We start from the raw sequence: 19,380 nt of genomic DNA, 5'->3' as shown, positions 1-19,380 counted from the left end.
CTAAATAAGTCTTGTTTATTTTTACAATGGCAACAGTACGAATACCAGAACAAAAAGTTATACTTTGTGGCGAATATGGAGTTGGAAAAAGTTCGATATTTCGTCGGTTCACCAACAATACATTCGTAACAGCAACAGACAGAAAATCAACACTTGGATTGGATCACTATGATAAAACATATCATGTTTGTGATAGAGATGTTAAAGTAAAATTAGACTTTCTTACAATTAACAACTGTTACATAATTATTGTTCCAGTTGCAATTATGGGATACAGGAGGTATGGAAAGAGTGGCATCTATTACATCAAGTTACTACAAGTTTGCAGAGGCCGCAATTTTGGTCTTTTCATTAGATAATTCCACATCATTTCACATTCTGTCTCAGCATTTATTAGACATAGTAACATATGCTGAAAACGCCAAAATTTTTTTATGTGGGAACAAATCTGATTTATTGGAAGAAGTACCTCAAGTAACAGACTCTGAAATTGAAGCATTTTGGTAAGAAAAATCTTAATAGTATTTTAATTTTCTTTTCAACGAATGGTTTTCAGTGAACAATGTCACAATCTCATATCTGGAGTTTATAAAACATCTTGCAAAACAAATGAGGGGATAGAAGACATGTTCTCAGATATTGCCTTTCAGTTGGTTCATTCAAACAGATCTCGTTTGGAGTTACAATCCATGGACAAACATGGATTTAAAATTACTAACGGTGAGGAGATTCCAGATGAGGATAGTTGTTTGTGTTAATTTTTGGTAGTCTAGTCCTTGAAGAAGATTAATTTGAAAACTCAATTTCAACTACCAACTTATTAGTTATTTTAATCTGTGATTTAAGGTAGTGATTTACATATTGAACATTTCAACCCTTCTCAGATGGTTTGTAAAATCTATATTTTATGAAATCCTTTTTTTTTAATGTCTTTCTATGTTTTAAAATTTTAAGCCCTATTTAATTATTAATTAAGGATATATACAAATAATAAGATTTAATTATTGTTAAAGTTTTGAGAAAAATCCTAATAAAGCATGTTATTTAATGGTTTAACAAACATATTTGGGGCCTTTTTTCAAATTATATACAGAAAGATATTAAAGAATTTTAGGAATTGAAATAAAGTATTTTCTGAACTATCCGACTTGGTGTGGAATACCTCAGATACAAATATTGTGACATTTGCTTTTTGTTTTTTTATGAATTCGATTTTTTTTTAATGATGTATTAAGTTAATTATATAAGATAAATAAATATACAATGATGTTTTTTGGAGACTGAAAATTTTCAAAAGTGAAACACTGTAGTTGAATATTTATTGTGAGTATTGCCAAAGAATAAACAATGTATATTAAGCTTGTGTTATACAATACATATACATATATACAATATAATTTGAAAGTGGTATCTTTTTTTAATTTTGATTGAGATTGTATTTATTATGGACTTTTTTTAAGACAATATTTGTCCTTCTGTATATGATTCATATTTATTATGTATATATGCTGAAATATAACTACACTATTTAAGTAGTATACATATTTTAATATGATGTAATTATTTACAAATATATTAATTTTCATTGTGGCAATTTTTTTCAGTATTAGTCGTATATTTACCTACTAAATACACAGTGTTCCAAGAATGGGAACCTTTTGTGAAGAAAAATCATAAATTTAAAATTATGACACTCAAAAGTCGTCGGATAAATTCTCCAAGAAAATAAAAATAATGCAATACAGAGAGCATATTTATATTTATTCCAATAATTAACATAAAATGTAAAAGTAAATGTAAATAATGTAAGCAGTCTAAAATTATAATTGATTGTATACTAAATAGGAATGGCGGATGAAAGGTGTCTAGAAAAAAGATATACTTGTGATAATAACACCCTTCATCCAATACAACATCATATTTGCTTGGTTTTCTTTTTCTCGTTATTATGCAAAAGAGAATTGACGCTGCCATATTTACTGGAAGATTCGAAATCATTCATTAAGCTAAACGTGGGAGTTAGTTCACTGGACGAAGAGACACTTTCAACAAAAAAATTATTCGAGACAACTTCAACATTAGTGATTGCATTACCTGAACCGTAATCACTTTTATTTACTGGCGCAATGTCTAAACGTTGTCATGTAACTCGATAATAGTCATTAAAACTCAACCTAACACTCAACAATTGCAAATTCATGTTGGAACTGGACGACAAAAGGTTCAGATATTTTTGTATGCATGTAGTGTACCTGTCCGAAACCGAGATCACGTTATATTTTATGTTTTTGAGGTACGCTTGGAAAGCCATCCTACGTTGGGTTTCTTTTCTCTCGTCATCTTGTGTCAAGCCGAAATTTTCTGTGGAGTCACGCTTTTCGCAATACTCCGTGTACGCTTTATGTTCTTTTAACGAAGCAACATACAAACTCGATTGGTAGGTTTCGAACTCAACGATCAATGTATAAATGCTGTTTAATTCCATGAAAATTTCCTGAAAAATTAAGTGCACATAAAACATTTGTTGAGTAACAATATACAATATTACTTACTCTATATTCAGGTTCAAGCAGAACGCCTTTCTTTACCGAGTTCAGGAAGGTGCGATGAGCAATGATAACGTCGTCCAAACCTTCCGCCTTCTCCAGCTGATTGAGCATGTCTGCCCAAGAGCATTCTAAAACTTCAAACAAGAAATAGTATTGAGTCTGATGGAGGAAGTGTATCATTTCTCCAGTTAAAATGTGAATCCTATGTGTTACTACTCTCAGATCTGTAACAATAATTTATGGTTATAGAAAATTCTTTATATTAATATTCAATATATATAGATTATAATTTTCATTGTTACCTTTTAATTTTTTAAACAATTTTGCCATAGTAATTTGCTGTTTGCGCATGTTGGCCAACACAAACTCCATACGTTTCGCCTTCCATAACGCCCCAAAAAGGGCCTTGTATGTCGGCAACGTTTGCTGAAATATGGTTCCAACTGGTCCGTCTATCACGTAACACAAACTGAACACATCCCAACCCTTGTCGCCATGAGAACTGCCTCCGAAATTTACGACCAACCTCCTCAACGTATCAACATCCTCATATTGGGCATTCGTCACTCGGATGGCGGATTCCAATATTCCGCTTAAGGTGTGACCGTAAATGTCACTTGCGTTTTTGCTCAGTTCCGGACTGAAACAATTATGTATTATATTATTCGGAAATAATTACTACCATGTACTTACTCTAATAATTCTATTAAATGCCGTATGAAATCACCCTGTCCTAATAATAAATATCGTCTAAGCGACTGCAAATGTTGATAAAGCTTGAATTTATATTTCAGCAGATCTAAAACCCTGAGTGATGTCTCTCTGTAAACATCCTCCAACGTCTCGTGAAAATCCAAGTTTTGTTCTGGAGCGAACAGCGCCTCAGCTACAATAAAACAAAAAGAAATCACAATTATGGCTTTGAAAAAATACAAAAAAAATTGTTTCTTACCTGTTGTAGTTTTGAACAATTTTTGTAACGATTCTCTACCCGGTAATTGCCCACTATCTTTGCAAATCTGTCTAAGAAAATTTATGCTTTTGCCAGTTGCCAAAATTTTATGGGCTTGATTCATGTGTATAAAGGAAGGAACCATACTTTTTCTCACAAAGTACTTGTTATCCCACAACTCTTCAGCATTAGATATTGATTTAATTTCAATGAAGAATTCGTTAAAAGGGTCGTTTATTTCGCCATCCAAAAGCCAGCGACTTAGCATGGTATATAATGGCTTGCATACAGCTGTTAAAAGTTTTGTTGCTGCCTAATAAATTTAAATTAAATTAAGTATTTAATATAATTAATATATAATAATTCTACCTCTTGAACCGTTGGCGAGCCGTGCTGAAGGAAACCATGAATGGCGGAAATTATCGCTCCACCCTTTTTATCAGAACATTGCTCAGCCATGTAAGCAAGCCATTCAAATTTTTGATGGTGATCAAACATAATGTAAATCGCCTTTCTCATAGTCATATCTGGCATCTACAACAACATTAGTTCATTAAATACTTACTCTAAATATGTATATTTACGGATTTGTGATTAAACAGGAATATTCAAAATTGTTTCAATTGTAACTTGGAGGGAGCATCGCAATCCTGAATTTCGCTATTGATAAATCTTACATTAGCCCGAAGAATGGCAAGTGTTCTATAATACTCGCACAGTTCCACCCTGAGTGCTGTAACAACAGCCTGACAAATGATCCCACTCTGCTTATGGTTTTCTTCACAATACTGCTTTAGCTGAGAGTACAGGAAGCTGGTGCCTAGCAATCGATCGACCAGGCCCTTTTGTACGGCCGTTAAACTTTTCCCAGCCTTGTAATCGACTACAAATCCAGTGCTTCCCACTTCTTTTTTAATGTACTTGCTCTCAATGCCTTGCAGGGCGTAAATTATTCCCTGTAATAGTTCAGACTCGGAGATGGGGTGGAAACATTCTAATTTGCTTGTTAAAGGGATGGTTTCATGAGACCAAACATCAGTAGATAATAAGGATGTAGCTTGAGACATCTGAAAGAAAAGGAGCACAACAAACTTGGTTATACAGACACAAAAAAATGGTTATATCTACTGTGCATCACCTAAATTACTAATTAATTAAATAATTATTATCAAAACTTACAGTAGGTTTCGCAGGACATTGCAGAACATTATTTCTTTTAGTATCTTTGACTAATGGCTCATTTGGTCCTAAACTATCTTTTGAGAGTATTGTCGAGACTAAACTGTCCTTTGAATCCCCTTGAGATTTGGTGTTCAAATTTGTTTGACTGACACTTGAGACATCAAAAGTTGATGTTGATTTCATAGGATCATTTGGTTTTTCAGCCAGGGACAAAAGCAGAGATAGGACAGATGCCCTCTGCTTTAAGATATTCTAAAAAAGTAAACAATCAATTGGAAAGAACAATCATCAAAAAAATTATTCACAACTTACAGTCTTGCAAATAGTGATATACTGTAGCTCAAATTTTTGTAAATTTTCGCTTGGCAACAATTTTCTCATTGCATTAGCTATGAGAAACTCTTCAGTGGGCTCTGTTGTATATGAAGATGAATTAATTATAAAAGAGGCATTTTTATACAACTTCGACACTAAAACTAAAAAATAATTAATGAAAACTTACATTCCTAGAAGATAAGAAGACTTTTTACCTGGATCATTGCGACTAAGATGTTTGCATAGTGCCAAAATTAATTCGGGCACGTTGTTCAAATCAACGCCGCTCAACGCGTTGGAGCCCTGAGAGCTCATCTTTGTTAATTTGTTATTATCGAGTTTCAATATAAATTTGGACCTTTTTTAAAAAAGTATAATCTGTTAATTATACATTTTACACTACATGACAACTGACATTTAAATTTTAAATTGCTGCCACCTGGTGTCAATTTTCTATTTATTTATTATAAATATGTCCCAGTTTTATTAATATGTTAATTTGTTTGTGGACCTTTTTATTTAATATAAATGGAACGATCGGCCATAGAACCTAGTCTTATTGGAAAAAATTAAAAATGTAATGTTTGTTGCCAGGCCACCATTGATGATGGAACTTCAGACGAATATACAGTGAATAGATAATGATAGCAATAATTAAGAATACTTTTCTATTTGTTATAAAACATGATTTAATATCAAATTCTAACAATTCGACTTGCGTGATACAAGAAAGAAACAATTTATTTACTTTGTGCTATTTATACACAACTTGGCAACCACGGACCTCTACCGTATTTGATGTTTATCGCCATGAGAGAGGTTATGACATGAGATTGAGAAGAAGAAGAAGACAAGAGTTAAAATATGCGATAATTTATTTTTATATTTTAATTGGTGTTGTTATTAAACAGTTACAATGATTCGTAGTGCATTCAAAACCTATTTAAATATACCAAAATGCATAATAAATGTTAATAAAGGGGTGTCATCATCGAATTTCCGAAAATTAACTACCGGTAACGATTCATCATATTTGAGGTTAATATTTCATATACAATTTTTATTTTAATTTTAGATTCGAAATATAACATACGGGAAGAATTTGAAGGCAGACCGTTGTATTTGGATGCACAGGCCACAACTCCATTGGTATAACATATGATTTGGACAAAATAAACTGAATTTAAATGTTAAATTTTTAGGACCCCAGGGTTTTGGATTTAATGTTGCCCTATTTAACTTCATATTATGGAAATCCACATTCAAGAACCCATGCCTATGGATGGGAATCAGAAGCTGCAGTGGAGAAAGCTAGAGAACAAGTTGCAAATATTATTGGGGCTGATCCAAAGGAAATTATTTTTACATCAGGGGCAACTGAAAGTAATAATATTGCAGTGAAAGGAGTTGCTAGATTCTATGGTTCAAAAAAGAAGCATGTTATAACCACACAGACAGTAAGTTTATGAATTTATTTATATGCATATTGCATCTTAATATTAAGAATTTAAAAGGAAACAATTCTCATAAGATTGTTTGATAGAAAATTTTAAAATTTTAATTGCACATTGAATTGAAATGAAAAATCCTGTATTTTTAGGAACATAAATGTGTTTTGGATTCCTGTCGGTCTCTAGAAGCTGAAGGTTTCAAAGTGACTTATCTACCAGTTCAAAGCAATGGAATAATTTCATTAGAAGAATTGGACAAAGCAATAACACCAGAAACTTCTTTAGTTTCTATTATGACTGTCAACAATGAGATTGGAGTGAAACAACCCGTCGCCGAAATTGGTGCTCTGTGCAAGAGCAAAAAAGTGTTTTTCCATACAGATGCAGCCCAAGCTGTTGGCAAGATTCCTTTAAATGTTCAAAACATGAATATTGATCTAATGTCCATTAGTGGACACAAAATATATGGACCAAAAGGTACACTTATTTTCCCATTTGGTGAATTGTTCTTTTTTATGCAAATTATTTTTGACTAAGCAAATTTAAATGAAATTCAGGTGTTGGTGCAATATACATTAGAAGAAGACCTCGTGTCCGTGTGGAGGCTATACAAAGTGGAGGCGGTCAGGAACGCGGCATTCGAAGTGGTACCGTTCCTACACCATTAGCTGTGGGAATGGGCGCTGCATGTGAAATAGCCGAAAGAGAAATGGCCTATGATCACGCTTGGGTTGAAAAACTTAGCAAACATTTAATTGATCAAATTACTAGCAAAGTTACTCATGTTATAAGGAATGGAGATCCAATTCATACATATCCAGGTTGTGTCAACTTATCATTTGCTTATGTTGAAGGTTTGTAACGTAATGTCGTGGTTGATTATATTAAATGACCAATTTATTTTGTATTATAGGTGAATCTCTGTTGATGGCGTTGAAAGACGTAGCGTTATCTAGTGGATCAGCTTGTACTTCAGCGTCTTTGGAACCGTCGTATGTGTTGAGGGCCATCGGAACGGACGAGGATTTGGCTCATAGTTCCATTAGGTTTGGTTTAGGTAGATTTACAACGTTAGAAGAAGTTGATTACACTGCTAAGAAATGTATTCAGCATGTTACAAGGTTAAGGGAGATGAGCCCACTTTGGGAAATGATCCAGGAAGGGGTTGATATTAAAACGATTCAATGGTCGCAACATTAATTTGTATTTTGTTTTTTAATTGTATATACTCAAAATTATTATTTTATTAGATAAATGAAATATTAATAAAATCATGTTATGCTTAACTTTTATTTTTATATGCATACAGTTTTAGGTAAAGTTGCATTATAGCGGCCTGAAATTATGTTGGTAGTTCCCGCAGGCGCATTAGCGTCAAGAATTCTCACAACGTTGCCGTATCTGATATTTTATTACTTAGTGAGATATTTTGTAACATTCCGACGAGCAAAAAATGTACATTATAACGTAACCTAATTTTTTTTAATTTATATTTTCAATAATTTACGGAAAATTTTGATTGAAAAAAAATCAAATATGTAAACTTCCGTTTTACCAATTTTACCATCACAGATAAAGTTACATTTATTATCGATTAAATTTACTGAAAGTTTACGAGATATCCGTTGGTGCTTGTTTGTTTTATTTTATGATATATTTTTGGAATTTTATTATCTTGTTTATTTATTTTAAAAATATTCTTTCTTTTTGATGAACTGTTAGGTTCGGTTAGGTATTTCTTTTTTTTTTTGAAAACATTCAATTTTTAAATAAACTTTCTGAAAAAAGAATAGGCATACAGTGGAAATTTTTTTCTACAAAAATTTCAAGGGAAAACCTTAAAAATAAGTATTGTTCAAATTTAAAATTATTTGATTGACCAACACCGAGTTCTCATTACGAATAAAAATAAAACATTTAAAAAAATATAAGAAAGGAAAATGTGGGTTTTTAACGAAATTTTGAAAAAAATAGGCATATAATATAGAAAAATTTTTTCATAACATAAATAAAAATATAAAATAAAACACTCTAATTAAAAACATATTGTGTCCTAAGACAAACTAAAATTGAACTAAAAAAATTTCCGTTTCTTCTATATTTATTCCGCCACACAAATTCATGTAGGTGGGAAACAAATAATGCTTCAGACGTTCCAAATTGGCGCCGCAACTTTCTTTTGGCCCTCATCCACATGTTTTCAATGTTTTGTGTATGGATGGTGGCATCATCAGGATCCACAAAATTTCTCTCATGAATAATTCTATCATGAGTGTAGATCCCATCCCTAATTGTATCTACCCCATCATATGCCCTCCATCCATCTGATATAATATGGGATCCGGGTAAAATATACCTATTAAATCATGACACTTTTAATTTTAAAAAGGAAACTATAAATAAAAATAACTCAAAAGGTATTCTGTAAGATAATAATAAAATAAACTCAAAAGGTATTCTGTAAAATAATAATAAATCATAATTGATAAAATCTTAATACTACCTGTCTTAATGTTACCTGTCATCCATCTGGTTTGGCATATATTTGTTTAAAACATCACTTACCATAAATTGTTTTTTGTCTAAAAATAGTAACTACAGTGCAATTTTCCTTATAAATCGAGAAATTTCCATGGAAAATCTGCGATTTATTTGGAAATGAGCATGCATTCATCAATTATAAGCTATTACAAAGCCCTAATCAGAAATACATTCAAACCTCTGAATCATTTCGTGGAGGGTTGCAGTTGTCCTATCAGGAACTTCAACAAGGAAGCATTTCCCTGTTCCCCTTTCAATTCCTCCAAATACCCACTGTCCCTCAGTCCACCGACCTCTATTATATTTGCGGTGGAAAAACTTGGACTCGTCAATCTCCACCGTTTTGGGCTCGAGAGTTTCCTCATCAAAACCCCCAATAACGTCCGGATTATTTATGAGGTCCACCTCACAAATTTCCCGGCAAAACGAACACCAGTCCACTATTGTGTGGGTGGAATTTGAACCAAGGTGGGCCTCCCTCTTAATGTCTTCGTGTGGCATTTCTATGCTCCAACAATAAATAATGATCATTGATTGCAGCAAACTAAGTTTGCTGTTAGCAAAAAATGAGCCATGCCTAAATAAAAATTATTAATAATTTACAATAAGATTCAGTAAAAAAAGAACCAGTTTCACCTTATCGATTTTCGGGTGGTACATAATCGGCATTTCCACCGAAAACCGTCTATTCCACCTGAATATTTGTTTAGAGACATAGGAATGTCACACACATCGCACGTGAAATGGTTTTTTATTAAGCCTCTTCTGGCCAACCACTCCATCATCTCTTTTTTTGATTCGGGGAAATCTCTTAAACAATGATTTTCAATTTTAATTTCCTCAACAGTGAGGACTTCGTCAACAATTTCTGTTGGCGCCATTATATTCAAATCCTTAAAAAAAAAACTAAACAATTTTGTTTCAAAATTATTATTATTCATAGCTAATAGCTAATATTATAATTAAAATAAATATATGAATACCTAAAAATACTAAACTAAAGCTATAGCACAATCTGAAATAGTTGAAATAAGATTAATAATATAATATATATTTAAATTAATTTTTTACTTACCAACAAATTTAATATAATACCAAATCAAACACAATAAAAATTGTCTATAAATCAAACTAACACAAATTAATAAACACGAAGATAAAACTACACAAAAGGATAAACACGAACACAGGTTAGAAACAAAATATTGAATGAAAATATAAAAAGTCACAGCGGCAACGTTGCGTCCAATTTCGAGGTTCCAGAATTGCCAACTTAATCTTAGGCCGCTATAATGCAGTTTTACCATTCAAATAATCAAATACCCTTGACTATCGTTTGGGGAGAGTCGAATTGTCAACTATGTTGAGGTTATGTTCGTTTGACGTTTAATTGTTTACGATTTGCATTTTACCCAAAATAATGGCAAAATCTTTGAAATTAGGAAAAAGAAATTTTAATAACCTTTGCAGAACATGCTTAAGTGATAAAGGCCACTTGCGAGAAATATTTTCGACGAAGATACCGAAAATGATTGAAAGCTTTACATCAATAAAGGTAATAAGTTTCTTACAACTAATTATTCTTCTGCCTATAACAATTGTTCTAGATATCTGAAGACGACAATCTTCCAAAAAGAATTTGTGTATCTTGTTTTCATCTCATTGCTAAGTTGTATACTCTAAAGAAAAAAATTGAACATAGTGATAAAATATTACGAAACTCATTGAAACAGAAAACAAAGCAATGTGATATTTTGAATATGGCTTTAAACGACGCTCAAATCGAAGAAATTATAGAAATGAAAATGGAACAATGCAATGAAGATACTGCTTCAGAAAAGAAACCTTTACAGCAAGGAAAAACTGAAAGTAATCCATCGAATGACTGTGGGGTTCGTGAAATGCAGTTGTCAGATACAGAAATAATAAAAGTACAACAAATACATCAAAACAACATATGTGACATTTTCACTGCAGAACCTCCACCTTTGATACCTTTGGAGTCTGTTAATAAAACTGGAGAAACCAATACAATACTAGAACTTCCCAAAGATACTCCTCCACTAATTCCAATTAAACCTATTCTGGATGTCAGTACTGTTTTAACCAATGTTATTGACCCTAATCCTCTAAAATTGCAGTGCAATAATTGCATGCAATTATTTGACAACCTATCAGAATTGAAAGAGCACAAGTCTAAGGTTTGTCAACAAAATTCGTTGCAGTGCAATATCTGTAGAAAAGAGTTCAAAGAATCAAAAAAATTAATAGGTCATTTAAAGGGTCACATGGTTGTGAAAGATTACAAATGCAAACTTTGTGGCAAGTGTTATCCAAACAATAGTACTTTCCAGGTACACATGAGATCACACACTGGTGAAAAACCATTTAAATGTGAGAAATGTAATAAGGGATTTGTGAGATGGGGTGGAGTTCTAGGCCACATGAAAACACATGAAGCCCACAAGCCCTACAAGTGTGAAACCTGTGGAAAAACGTTTAAAATCTCCTCAAATTTAGAAAGACACAAAGTCTTGCATATGGATATTTTACCCTACTGTTGCAGTTATTGTGGGAAGACTTTCAGTCAGTCAGATAATTTACTTCTGCATATACGCAGTTACCACACAAAAGAGCGGCCTTATTTATGTAACGTATGCGGTAAGGGTTTTGTAAGTTCAAGTCGTCTGACAAGACATATGTGGGTACATACTGGTTTTAAACCATACCAGTGTCAGCATTGTACAAAGGCATATTCCAATTTGAACGACTTACGAAGTCATATCAGGCTTCATGTAGGTACCACAGGTCAGCAAAAGGAGGACAGGCCTTACGTTTGTACTTATCCATCTTGTAAAATGAGATTTTACCATGCTTGCAGATTGGCGCGACATTTAAAGATACATGAAAAGGCATATACATGTCCAGATTGTCATAAGAGATTTAGTACTTTGGATATTTTAAACAAACATGTAAAAAATAAGCATGTGAAAGATGTTGAATATCTTGAGGAAGTGATTGTAGATAGAGAAGAGGGTAATAATATTTTTGTAAATTATGAATAACAATTTCATTATGTTTCAATAGTATCGTTAAACGTTTTCCTTAATATCACGATTGTGTTGATTTATTAAATGATCTGATTAAATGCAAATGTCAGAGTTTAATTAATATTAGCAAGTAATAAATTAAACATATATTTTAATTATTGTTTTGAAAAAATAATCGTTCACATCTTTGTTCTGATTGTTTCCGACTTATTTATGTTTTTTCTCTTATAGTAGGGATATACACTTTACATTCCACTTTAATAAAGTTTTCATATCTGAAGTATTGTTTATTTTCTTCACTAATCTATATACTTTTAATCCAGTTTATCCAATTTGTTAGATCTTACCAAAAAGTATAGAGAGACAAATATGAGTATGTAAGAGTGAATAAAAACGAATCGTCCAAAAATAAGGTGAAAATCAAATGAAAATTATCAAATTGACCTTTAAGTATCCACAGACCTTGACCCCAAGGTAACGGCTAAGCGCACCGTTACCTGTGTTTCTTAGTTTCTTGCAACTTCAAAAACCTTTTATTAATATTATTAATCATTGGGTAAATTAATATAATAAATAGCATATTTTAATAAAACAATTTATTAAATATATTATAAATACATTTAAATACTAAATTTTCTATAAAAATAATCATAATAAATATCTTACAAATTTAATTTAAATAATTATGAGCACTTTTGCGTTGCCATTGGGGAATTCATGAACACAAATTTATCCTCTCATATTATGATATATGCATATATTTTTCGGACAATAACCAGGCACGCGTCCCGTAAACTTTTGTGCACATGACTTTAAAACCCACTCATTTACACAACAATCTCCACCAGTTTTATCATAGTCTGGGTATCGTCGACATTGCACTTGCCTCCTGGTTAGTTTGCGACGCGTATTTCGGTCTGCACACGCAACCACTCTCCACTAGAACGTAATCTTGGCCGGTCAATGTGACTGGTCCTAGGGGAATCACCAGGAACAGGTACGGAACGTAGGTTTGGGTGCATTCGCCCCGAACCACATCACATTCTGAACTTTCACAAACCTAAGGAAAAGAATATTTTTATAATTAATCCTTTCAAATTTCAAAAAATACGTACCTCGAAAACTACTTGTTGGAGGAGATCAGGAAACTTCTGCACAATAGTGACTGGTTGTCCAGAAGTAAGTGAAACCCCGTACATTGGAGCTGTGGTGTTGTATCTAGTTTTACATAGTCTGGAAGGCGTACCTTTGCATGTATTGGCTGGCGATACATTAACAGCTCGACCTAAAATACAAAAAATATTGTATTATTTTTATTCAAGAAAAAGACTAAAAATTAAACCATTCTCTTAAATAAATAATTAAATGATTTTCCATTAGATTAAAGTAAGGCCATTAATTGATTTATAATTTTTCATGGCTGGAAACAATATTTATTTATGTTTTGTCTAGCCAAGTGCAACCGCACGACCTGTTTCGTTAATAAAACTGTTATAAATTAAGTTCTCACCTAAAATCCGTTACGAAGAAGTTAAGCATTGTGTGCTTTCTCGCTTAACTCGTAATTTAGTATGGTTAATAGTGAGAAACCTTACGAACAATGAGTACCTTACTGTTCTGCATTGTTAATTTTTGAAAGATCCACGTGTAATTAGGGTACTTACCCATCCTGGAAATGGTCGAAGGTTCCATCCCGGCACTGCTCTCGTGGGCTGCCAGAAGGGCCTTTCTAGTCAAAAATGGGTCTATTGTTTTCTTCGCCCTCCCCGTTCGATGGTTACCAGTCCATACGTTCGAACTTCTGAACGACCTCTCAATGGCTGCACTAACATTAACCAATAAATAACATTTTATGATTTAAATGAATTAAAAGGTAAAGTGAGATGTACATACGTAGGATAGGGCATGTTATTTGGACCCATACAGTCTGGACTGTCTGTTAGGGCGTCTCCCCATAAATATTTCAACTGTCCACCGCCTTCACATTTCGATGGTATTTTAGATAAACTAGAGCTGAATAGCGAACACAATATGGTTGTAATCTGTAATAAAAATGAAACTGTTAATTATATTCGTTTTTCCGCCTATTTTCTATTTTCAATTTACATTAAACTTTCTACAGCTACATTTAAAAAAATATATATTAGATTGATGATACGAATTCAGTGGGTACTTTCAATTTTAATTAGCATATCTATAAATATAACGTTATTCCTAATATGTTCAAGTATGCGTGTCTTAGTAAAATGTGTTAGTAGTTTTATTAGCTATCGGTACTTATGTATATTAATAGTAAACAGGTCTTAAAGTTGCGAGGTAATTTTTGCAAGGAAGTTGCATAGGAAAATGATGCGTTTGACCCTAACACATGTTATGTCCACATACTCGTTATTAAAAATGTATAATATACAGTATAGGATGCTAAATTCATTTGTAGCCAACAGCTAAAATTAATAATTATGATTATAAAAATGAGGAAGTAATTTCAAGAGTAATTAAATGGAAAACCAAAAGGTTTTTAAATGTCATCCAACACACTCACTGACTAAGTAGGATATTGTCTGATCCGTCGTCGGTGTCGTCTTCGTCTTCGTAGTATACAAAGTCTTGTTTAGGTATCCGCGATAATTTCAGAAGACGGAGTGTAAAACTGAGAATTATTAATAGGTTCATGTTCCATTAGCCTACATTCTGCAATGGCAGATAACGACATAACGCTAGTTATACCATGTTTCCTCTCGAAGTTATTTTCATTTCATGTCCATGGGAATCCTATTATTTTTATGTTTATCAATGCCTCTGTTTATTTTCACACAATGCCATTCCGTGAGCAAATCAAAAGTTCTTAAAGGCATACACAATTTGAAATAATGCATAATGTATGGCGATGTAAAACGGTGCATCAACCTTCAATCAAAACGAATTAGTATGTGGTTTCCACGTTGAAGATCGTTCCGAATGCATTTCAAGCAATTTGACAAAAACATCGAGCAAGTCGTGCCGGTTACGTAGTAGATGTATTTGGTGAGGGCATGGCATTAACGGTTCTCTTATTTTCTTTGATCGATGTTAATCATGCCTATTTCTAGTTGGCATTTTTCGACTTACTTTATCGCGATGGCGTTAATACGGTTATAAGTCGACTCGTTATCCATGAGAGGTTCTGCCAATTCTCAATAATAGATAAATAAAGAGGGAAGAAATTCTAAGGTAATCTCTCTTTTTTCTCAGTCCACTCTCCTCCAGTCATCATTCAAGGAACTAATTAAAATGGAAACGTATGATTAAAGTATCGGGCGAAACCATCGGTTTTGCGTTACTAATGCAAATTTCCGTTCTTCTTAGCGCTGAAAGTAAAATACTCGATACTTATTTAACCATTGATCGGGGACAAAAGAATCTGTCTGAGAATGGAGCAGGATTTCCAATGCCACCGAGCCTGGTGCATGCGAAACAAAAGGAAAAAACAATAGTCGAAATAAATGAAATTGGAACGGTGGTTTCATGTGCCGGTATTGAAAGGAAATGACTTTCGTTGCCTAGATATTCGGAAAGAATGAATGTGACACGCAGGAAAATCTGTTTTGCGGTTTGATTGATCTCTACTTTCAGATCTCATTACACTCTAATTGTAACTATGGAATTTGTAATTTTGTCAAAGTGTACATATTAAAATTGGGTCGTGAGGATGGTATTTAAAACCATCTATTTGTCTTTTGATTAGCTGAAATGCGTCTTTGGTATGCGTCAGACGAGTGGAATGAGGTTACAGAAAACGGTACACCTAATGAATAATACCACAGAAATAACAAAGATTCGCATTAAATCCTGAAGTCGGTAAATCTTGTGACAGTCTCTTATACTGGTTTTGGCCACTGGTACAGTTACACGGATTTTTGGTCGTGGAATATTAATTAATTGTCATTTCATGCTGTTTTTAATAAAGCGAAGAAAGTGTCATAGTTTTCAGTTTTGTGTTTTACTAGATCAATTGTACATTGTCTTTGTATGTGTTTAGTAGTGAAATTTTTTGTAATGCAATTAGATTAGAATAAATAAAGTGAAATTAAATGTTCCAAAAGATGTCAGACTTTTTAACAATTTGTTTAATTAAAAACCTTCTGGCAGTAGTGACTCATTGACTATTTACGTGAACAAAAGACATTTGTTGAAATAGTTTTTCAGAAAATTTTACTGTAAAATACAAATTACATATGACAATATCAAGTTCTTTGTTAAAATTTCCGTAATGTCCTTGTATTGTTACTTACAATTCTAAATTATTCTTCTCTAATCAAATAGTGATTAGTAAAACAAATAGTGTTTCGTGATTTTCGTCTGATTGTGAACAGATCATTCAACTACTTCGACACAATGAATTTTGTAGCTTTGAAGTTCAAGAGCGGTCAATTACAGTGGATTAATATTTGCTTCGCATACCTCAAGTCATTACATGTTTTTTGATACAATAAATTGGCTAAATTATGAATTTATTCAAGATTGCAATGTTTCTATGTAATTCAACATTTTTTCTTTTGTGTAATTCATCTTAATTAAAAAATTAGACTTGTCAAATTTTTAATTGCCACAATTAAGTTGTTATAAACGTTGTCATAGTTAATTAACATGGAAATTACTCTGTTCACAAAAACTGCTTGCTTTATATTTATACCAGAAAGATGACTTAATTAATCTATTGAAATACAAATATATTCATAATTTGTATTGCACATTGGCAAGTTATAAACATTCATCTTGAGAGTCAAATACAGTTATAAATATAAAAAACTTTTATGATTTAGTTATCTCCATTTATTTTTTTAACAACTAACTGTACATTCTTAAATTGAATTTCCATTCCTCTCTGATTGGTACAATGTCAACGGATTTGTATTGTTTTTGTTAATCAAGAGGGTAATTGACCATATTAATAACTACAGAATGCATTTGAAGAGGAAGTCATTTAGTATTCTGCAGTGGTACTTCAGCAGTACGCTTCCTTGAATGCATCCTATTGACACAAAAAATACATTTAATAATTTAACGTTTATTTATTTTTAATAACTAAATTTTAAAATGTTTGTATTTTTATTGCAATATTTTGCTTTGAGAATCCTCCAATATATCATTTCGTTTTAGTGGAAAATAATAAAATATAATTGTTATAAACAGAATGATATAGACCTAGTTTAGCAATTTAAACATGAAATGTCATTTGCAAATTTGCAATCGGCAAATCGGATTAATTCATACCCAAACAACTTTTGCTGCTTAATATTCGTCGCCGGTATTTTTTGTACGGCCGGAATTCCATTAATGTTTATCCTAGTGACACATTTATAAAATGAGTGTACCATTTACTGTTCTTCCTAGGTTGATAAACCTCGGATTATTAATGGTACAAATTATAAGTCGATTTACTTATCTCAAAAAGGTGTCACTGTTCCTAAAACTGTGTTAATTTTCTATTAATTATTTCTTGTCAAGTTAAACATACTTTTAATTAAATGCAAACAATTGTAAAGTTGCAAATGTGTTATTAGAAAGTTAAGCAAACATTTTTAATTATATTATTTAGTATGTAAGCCATATGCTGTCATAAAGAAATTAATTTCAAACGTATGAATAAAAATAATTTAAAATAATAATATTTTATGATCTTGTTCGTGGGTATGGTCAGTTTATGTTATTTTTTATTAAGAAAATTATTGAAAAAAAATGAAGTAAATGAATCAAATTTACCATAAATAGTCAAAACTGATTAATGATTATGAATTAATTCTCTCATCCATTTCCTGTGGATTCAGTCTGTTGAGTACTGGTGGAACTAAAACCACCAAGACAGATTGATTGAATTGGCCATAAAATGTGGCTCATAAATAGACTTTTAAATTGATTATTTTCGATTTTCTTATAGAAATTGCAATGTCAATTAAAACATCTCACTTTATACCCATATCTTATATATTGGCCACCTGTCCAAGAGCAATCGCTGATCATTGACCTCGGTGAATAACTGTAAATGGGAAGTATTATGTGGGCTGACGGAGGGCAAATATTATTTTGAATATCAATAAATCGTGCCCCATCGAATTAGACCAATTACCATTCACCTGGACCTTCTAAACTAATCACAAACCCAACCCGACCAGAGCAAATCAAGTACTTACTGTGATTAATACTGTATTACGGGCCATTTTCACTGTGATTTTCTAGTACCAAAATGTTAACTTTACAGAAGCTTAAACTCCACAACTCCGAACAAATCAAATCCAATCCATATTACACAATGACCACTTTGCGGCACCGTTCCGTTTCTTCTTGTTCTTCGCGTTCCTGATTCGATTTTCCGTGATACGAACTGTGCCAGTAGAATGCCCGAGCTGTTCTTGAACTTGTTAGGAGCAAATGATATAATGCGAAGTACCTGGTGGGAGCCGAAAGAACGGGTATACCAGGTGAAGATGGGTGGGAGAACTCACATCGGCACCTCTTCTCTATAATTATGACTGGGGCTCATAAACTAGGCTTACGATTATAACGACAGTTTCTTCTATGCTTCTCCTATTTTTCCAAAACTGTGCTTCAGGGATGGTAAAGGAAAAGGAAGGAAAATAAACACACATTCTTATAAATTAATCAACGAATTTAATTTTTTATCATTTTTATATTCACATCAATTATATTTTACATAATTAAATAAATAATAAATAAATATTGACAAAAATCATATTGTTATATATTAAAAAACGGTATTATATTATATATTAAACTGCTTTCTTTTAATTATAGGGCAATCAATCAATTGTTAATGATAAATTTTGAAGATTTGACAACACAATAATGTTAATCTATTTAATCTAATAATCGTACTATATTATTAAATATAGTTTCTTCATCTCCGTCTACAGGAGTATAATGAAAAGACCAAAGGGTGGAAGATCTTCAGGAAGTTTTCAGGGGTGTTGCAGATCCCAAAATTATTAAATAGTATTAACGGGTATTAACACACAAAAAAATGAAAAATTTAAAAAACAAATATGTATATATATATATATATATATATATATATATATCCGAATCATGGTACTATTTATATATAATCTTAATGCACCTGTGTATTATGGGATGCATAACGTATGTGATTATAATTTAAAATTTAACGGGGAAATTGCACCACAGTTTAGACAATATTTGTAGATACATTTTGCAGCATTGAAAACTATGTGGTTGAAGCCAGCCGAAACATATACATATATATATATGTATAATTTCCAGTTAACTAGTAAATATTGTACAGAGTAATGTGGGTTGCCTAATAAATTTTTATTTAAAATGAA

At 32.1% G+C, this 19,380-nt stretch overlaps 5 protein-coding genes and 1 long non-coding RNA gene across 8 annotated transcripts; 3 read left to right on the top strand and 3 right to left on the bottom strand.

The window, feature by feature from the left end:
• The first annotated feature begins 9 nt into the window (after positions 1-9).
• Positions 10-1,590, top strand: LOC109594290 (ras-related protein Rab-30). The gene is made up of 3 exons (XM_020009498.2): positions 10-206; positions 259-503; positions 557-1,590. The coding sequence occupies exons 1-3, from the start codon at positions 27-29 to the stop codon at positions 756-758; spliced, it is 627 nt and encodes a 208-aa protein (XP_019865057.1). The 5' UTR covers positions 10-26; the 3' UTR covers positions 759-1,590.
• Positions 1,591-1,740: 150 nt separating this feature from the next.
• Positions 1,741-5,364, bottom strand: LOC109594276 (gamma-tubulin complex component 3). The gene is made up of 10 exons (XM_020009481.2): positions 5,214-5,364; positions 4,996-5,159; positions 4,681-4,935; positions 4,179-4,568; positions 3,871-4,035; positions 3,502-3,814; positions 3,243-3,435; positions 2,852-3,189; positions 2,553-2,773; positions 1,741-2,494 (listed from the first exon to the last, which is right to left on the bottom strand). Exons 1-10 carry the CDS (start codon positions 5,311-5,313, stop codon positions 2,141-2,143), a joined length of 2,493 nt encoding a protein of 830 aa, XP_019865040.2. The 5' UTR covers positions 5,314-5,364; the 3' UTR covers positions 1,741-2,140.
• Positions 5,365-5,841: 477 nt separating this feature from the next.
• Positions 5,842-7,735, top strand: LOC109594288 (cysteine desulfurase, mitochondrial). The gene is made up of 6 exons (XM_020009497.2): positions 5,842-6,014; positions 6,074-6,147; positions 6,201-6,455; positions 6,599-6,926; positions 7,007-7,303; positions 7,363-7,735. Exons 1-6 carry the CDS (start codon positions 5,915-5,917, stop codon positions 7,647-7,649), a joined length of 1,341 nt encoding a protein of 446 aa, XP_019865056.1. The 5' UTR covers positions 5,842-5,914; the 3' UTR covers positions 7,650-7,735.
• A 12-nt stretch (positions 7,736-7,747) lies between these two features.
• Positions 7,748-10,240, bottom strand: LOC126265419 (uncharacterized). 3 transcript variants are annotated; one of them, XR_007547905.1, is made up of 4 exons: positions 10,066-10,224; positions 9,974-10,005; positions 9,627-9,896; positions 7,748-9,567 (listed from the first exon to the last, which is right to left on the bottom strand). It is a non-coding gene; the product is annotated as an uncharacterized LOC126265419 (long non-coding RNA). The 3 variants fall into 3 exon arrangements; XR_007547906.1 differs by having other exon boundaries at positions 9,627-9,883; XR_007547904.1 differs by having other exon boundaries at positions 9,627-10,005; positions 10,066-10,240.
• Positions 10,241-10,301: 61 nt separating this feature from the next.
• LOC109594286 (zinc finger protein OZF) lies at positions 10,302-12,320 on the top strand. The gene is made up of 2 exons (XM_020009494.2): positions 10,302-10,545; positions 10,598-12,320. The coding sequence occupies exons 1-2, from the start codon at positions 10,411-10,413 to the stop codon at positions 12,053-12,055; spliced, it is 1,593 nt and encodes a 530-aa protein (XP_019865053.2). The 5' UTR covers positions 10,302-10,410; the 3' UTR covers positions 12,056-12,320.
• Positions 12,321-12,628: 308 nt separating this feature from the next.
• On the bottom strand, positions 12,629-18,514 carry LOC109594285 (uncharacterized). Its single transcript, XM_020009492.2, has 5 exons — positions 18,211-18,514; positions 13,934-14,082; positions 13,705-13,865; positions 13,156-13,325; positions 12,629-13,100 (listed from the first exon to the last, which is right to left on the bottom strand). Exons 1-5 carry the CDS (start codon positions 18,235-18,237, stop codon positions 12,894-12,896), a joined length of 714 nt encoding a protein of 237 aa, XP_019865051.1. The 5' UTR covers positions 18,238-18,514; the 3' UTR covers positions 12,629-12,893.
• Positions 18,515-19,380: the final 866 nt, after the last annotated feature.

Source organism: Aethina tumida, chromosome 4 (genome assembly GCF_024364675.1).
Source record: "Aethina tumida isolate Nest 87 chromosome 4, icAetTumi1.1, whole genome shotgun sequence".
Lineage (NCBI taxonomy): Eukaryota > Metazoa > Arthropoda > Insecta > Coleoptera > Nitidulidae > Aethina > Aethina tumida.
The sequence above is the reverse complement of the archived record's forward strand: the minus strand, read 5'-3'. Positions and strand labels throughout refer to the sequence as shown.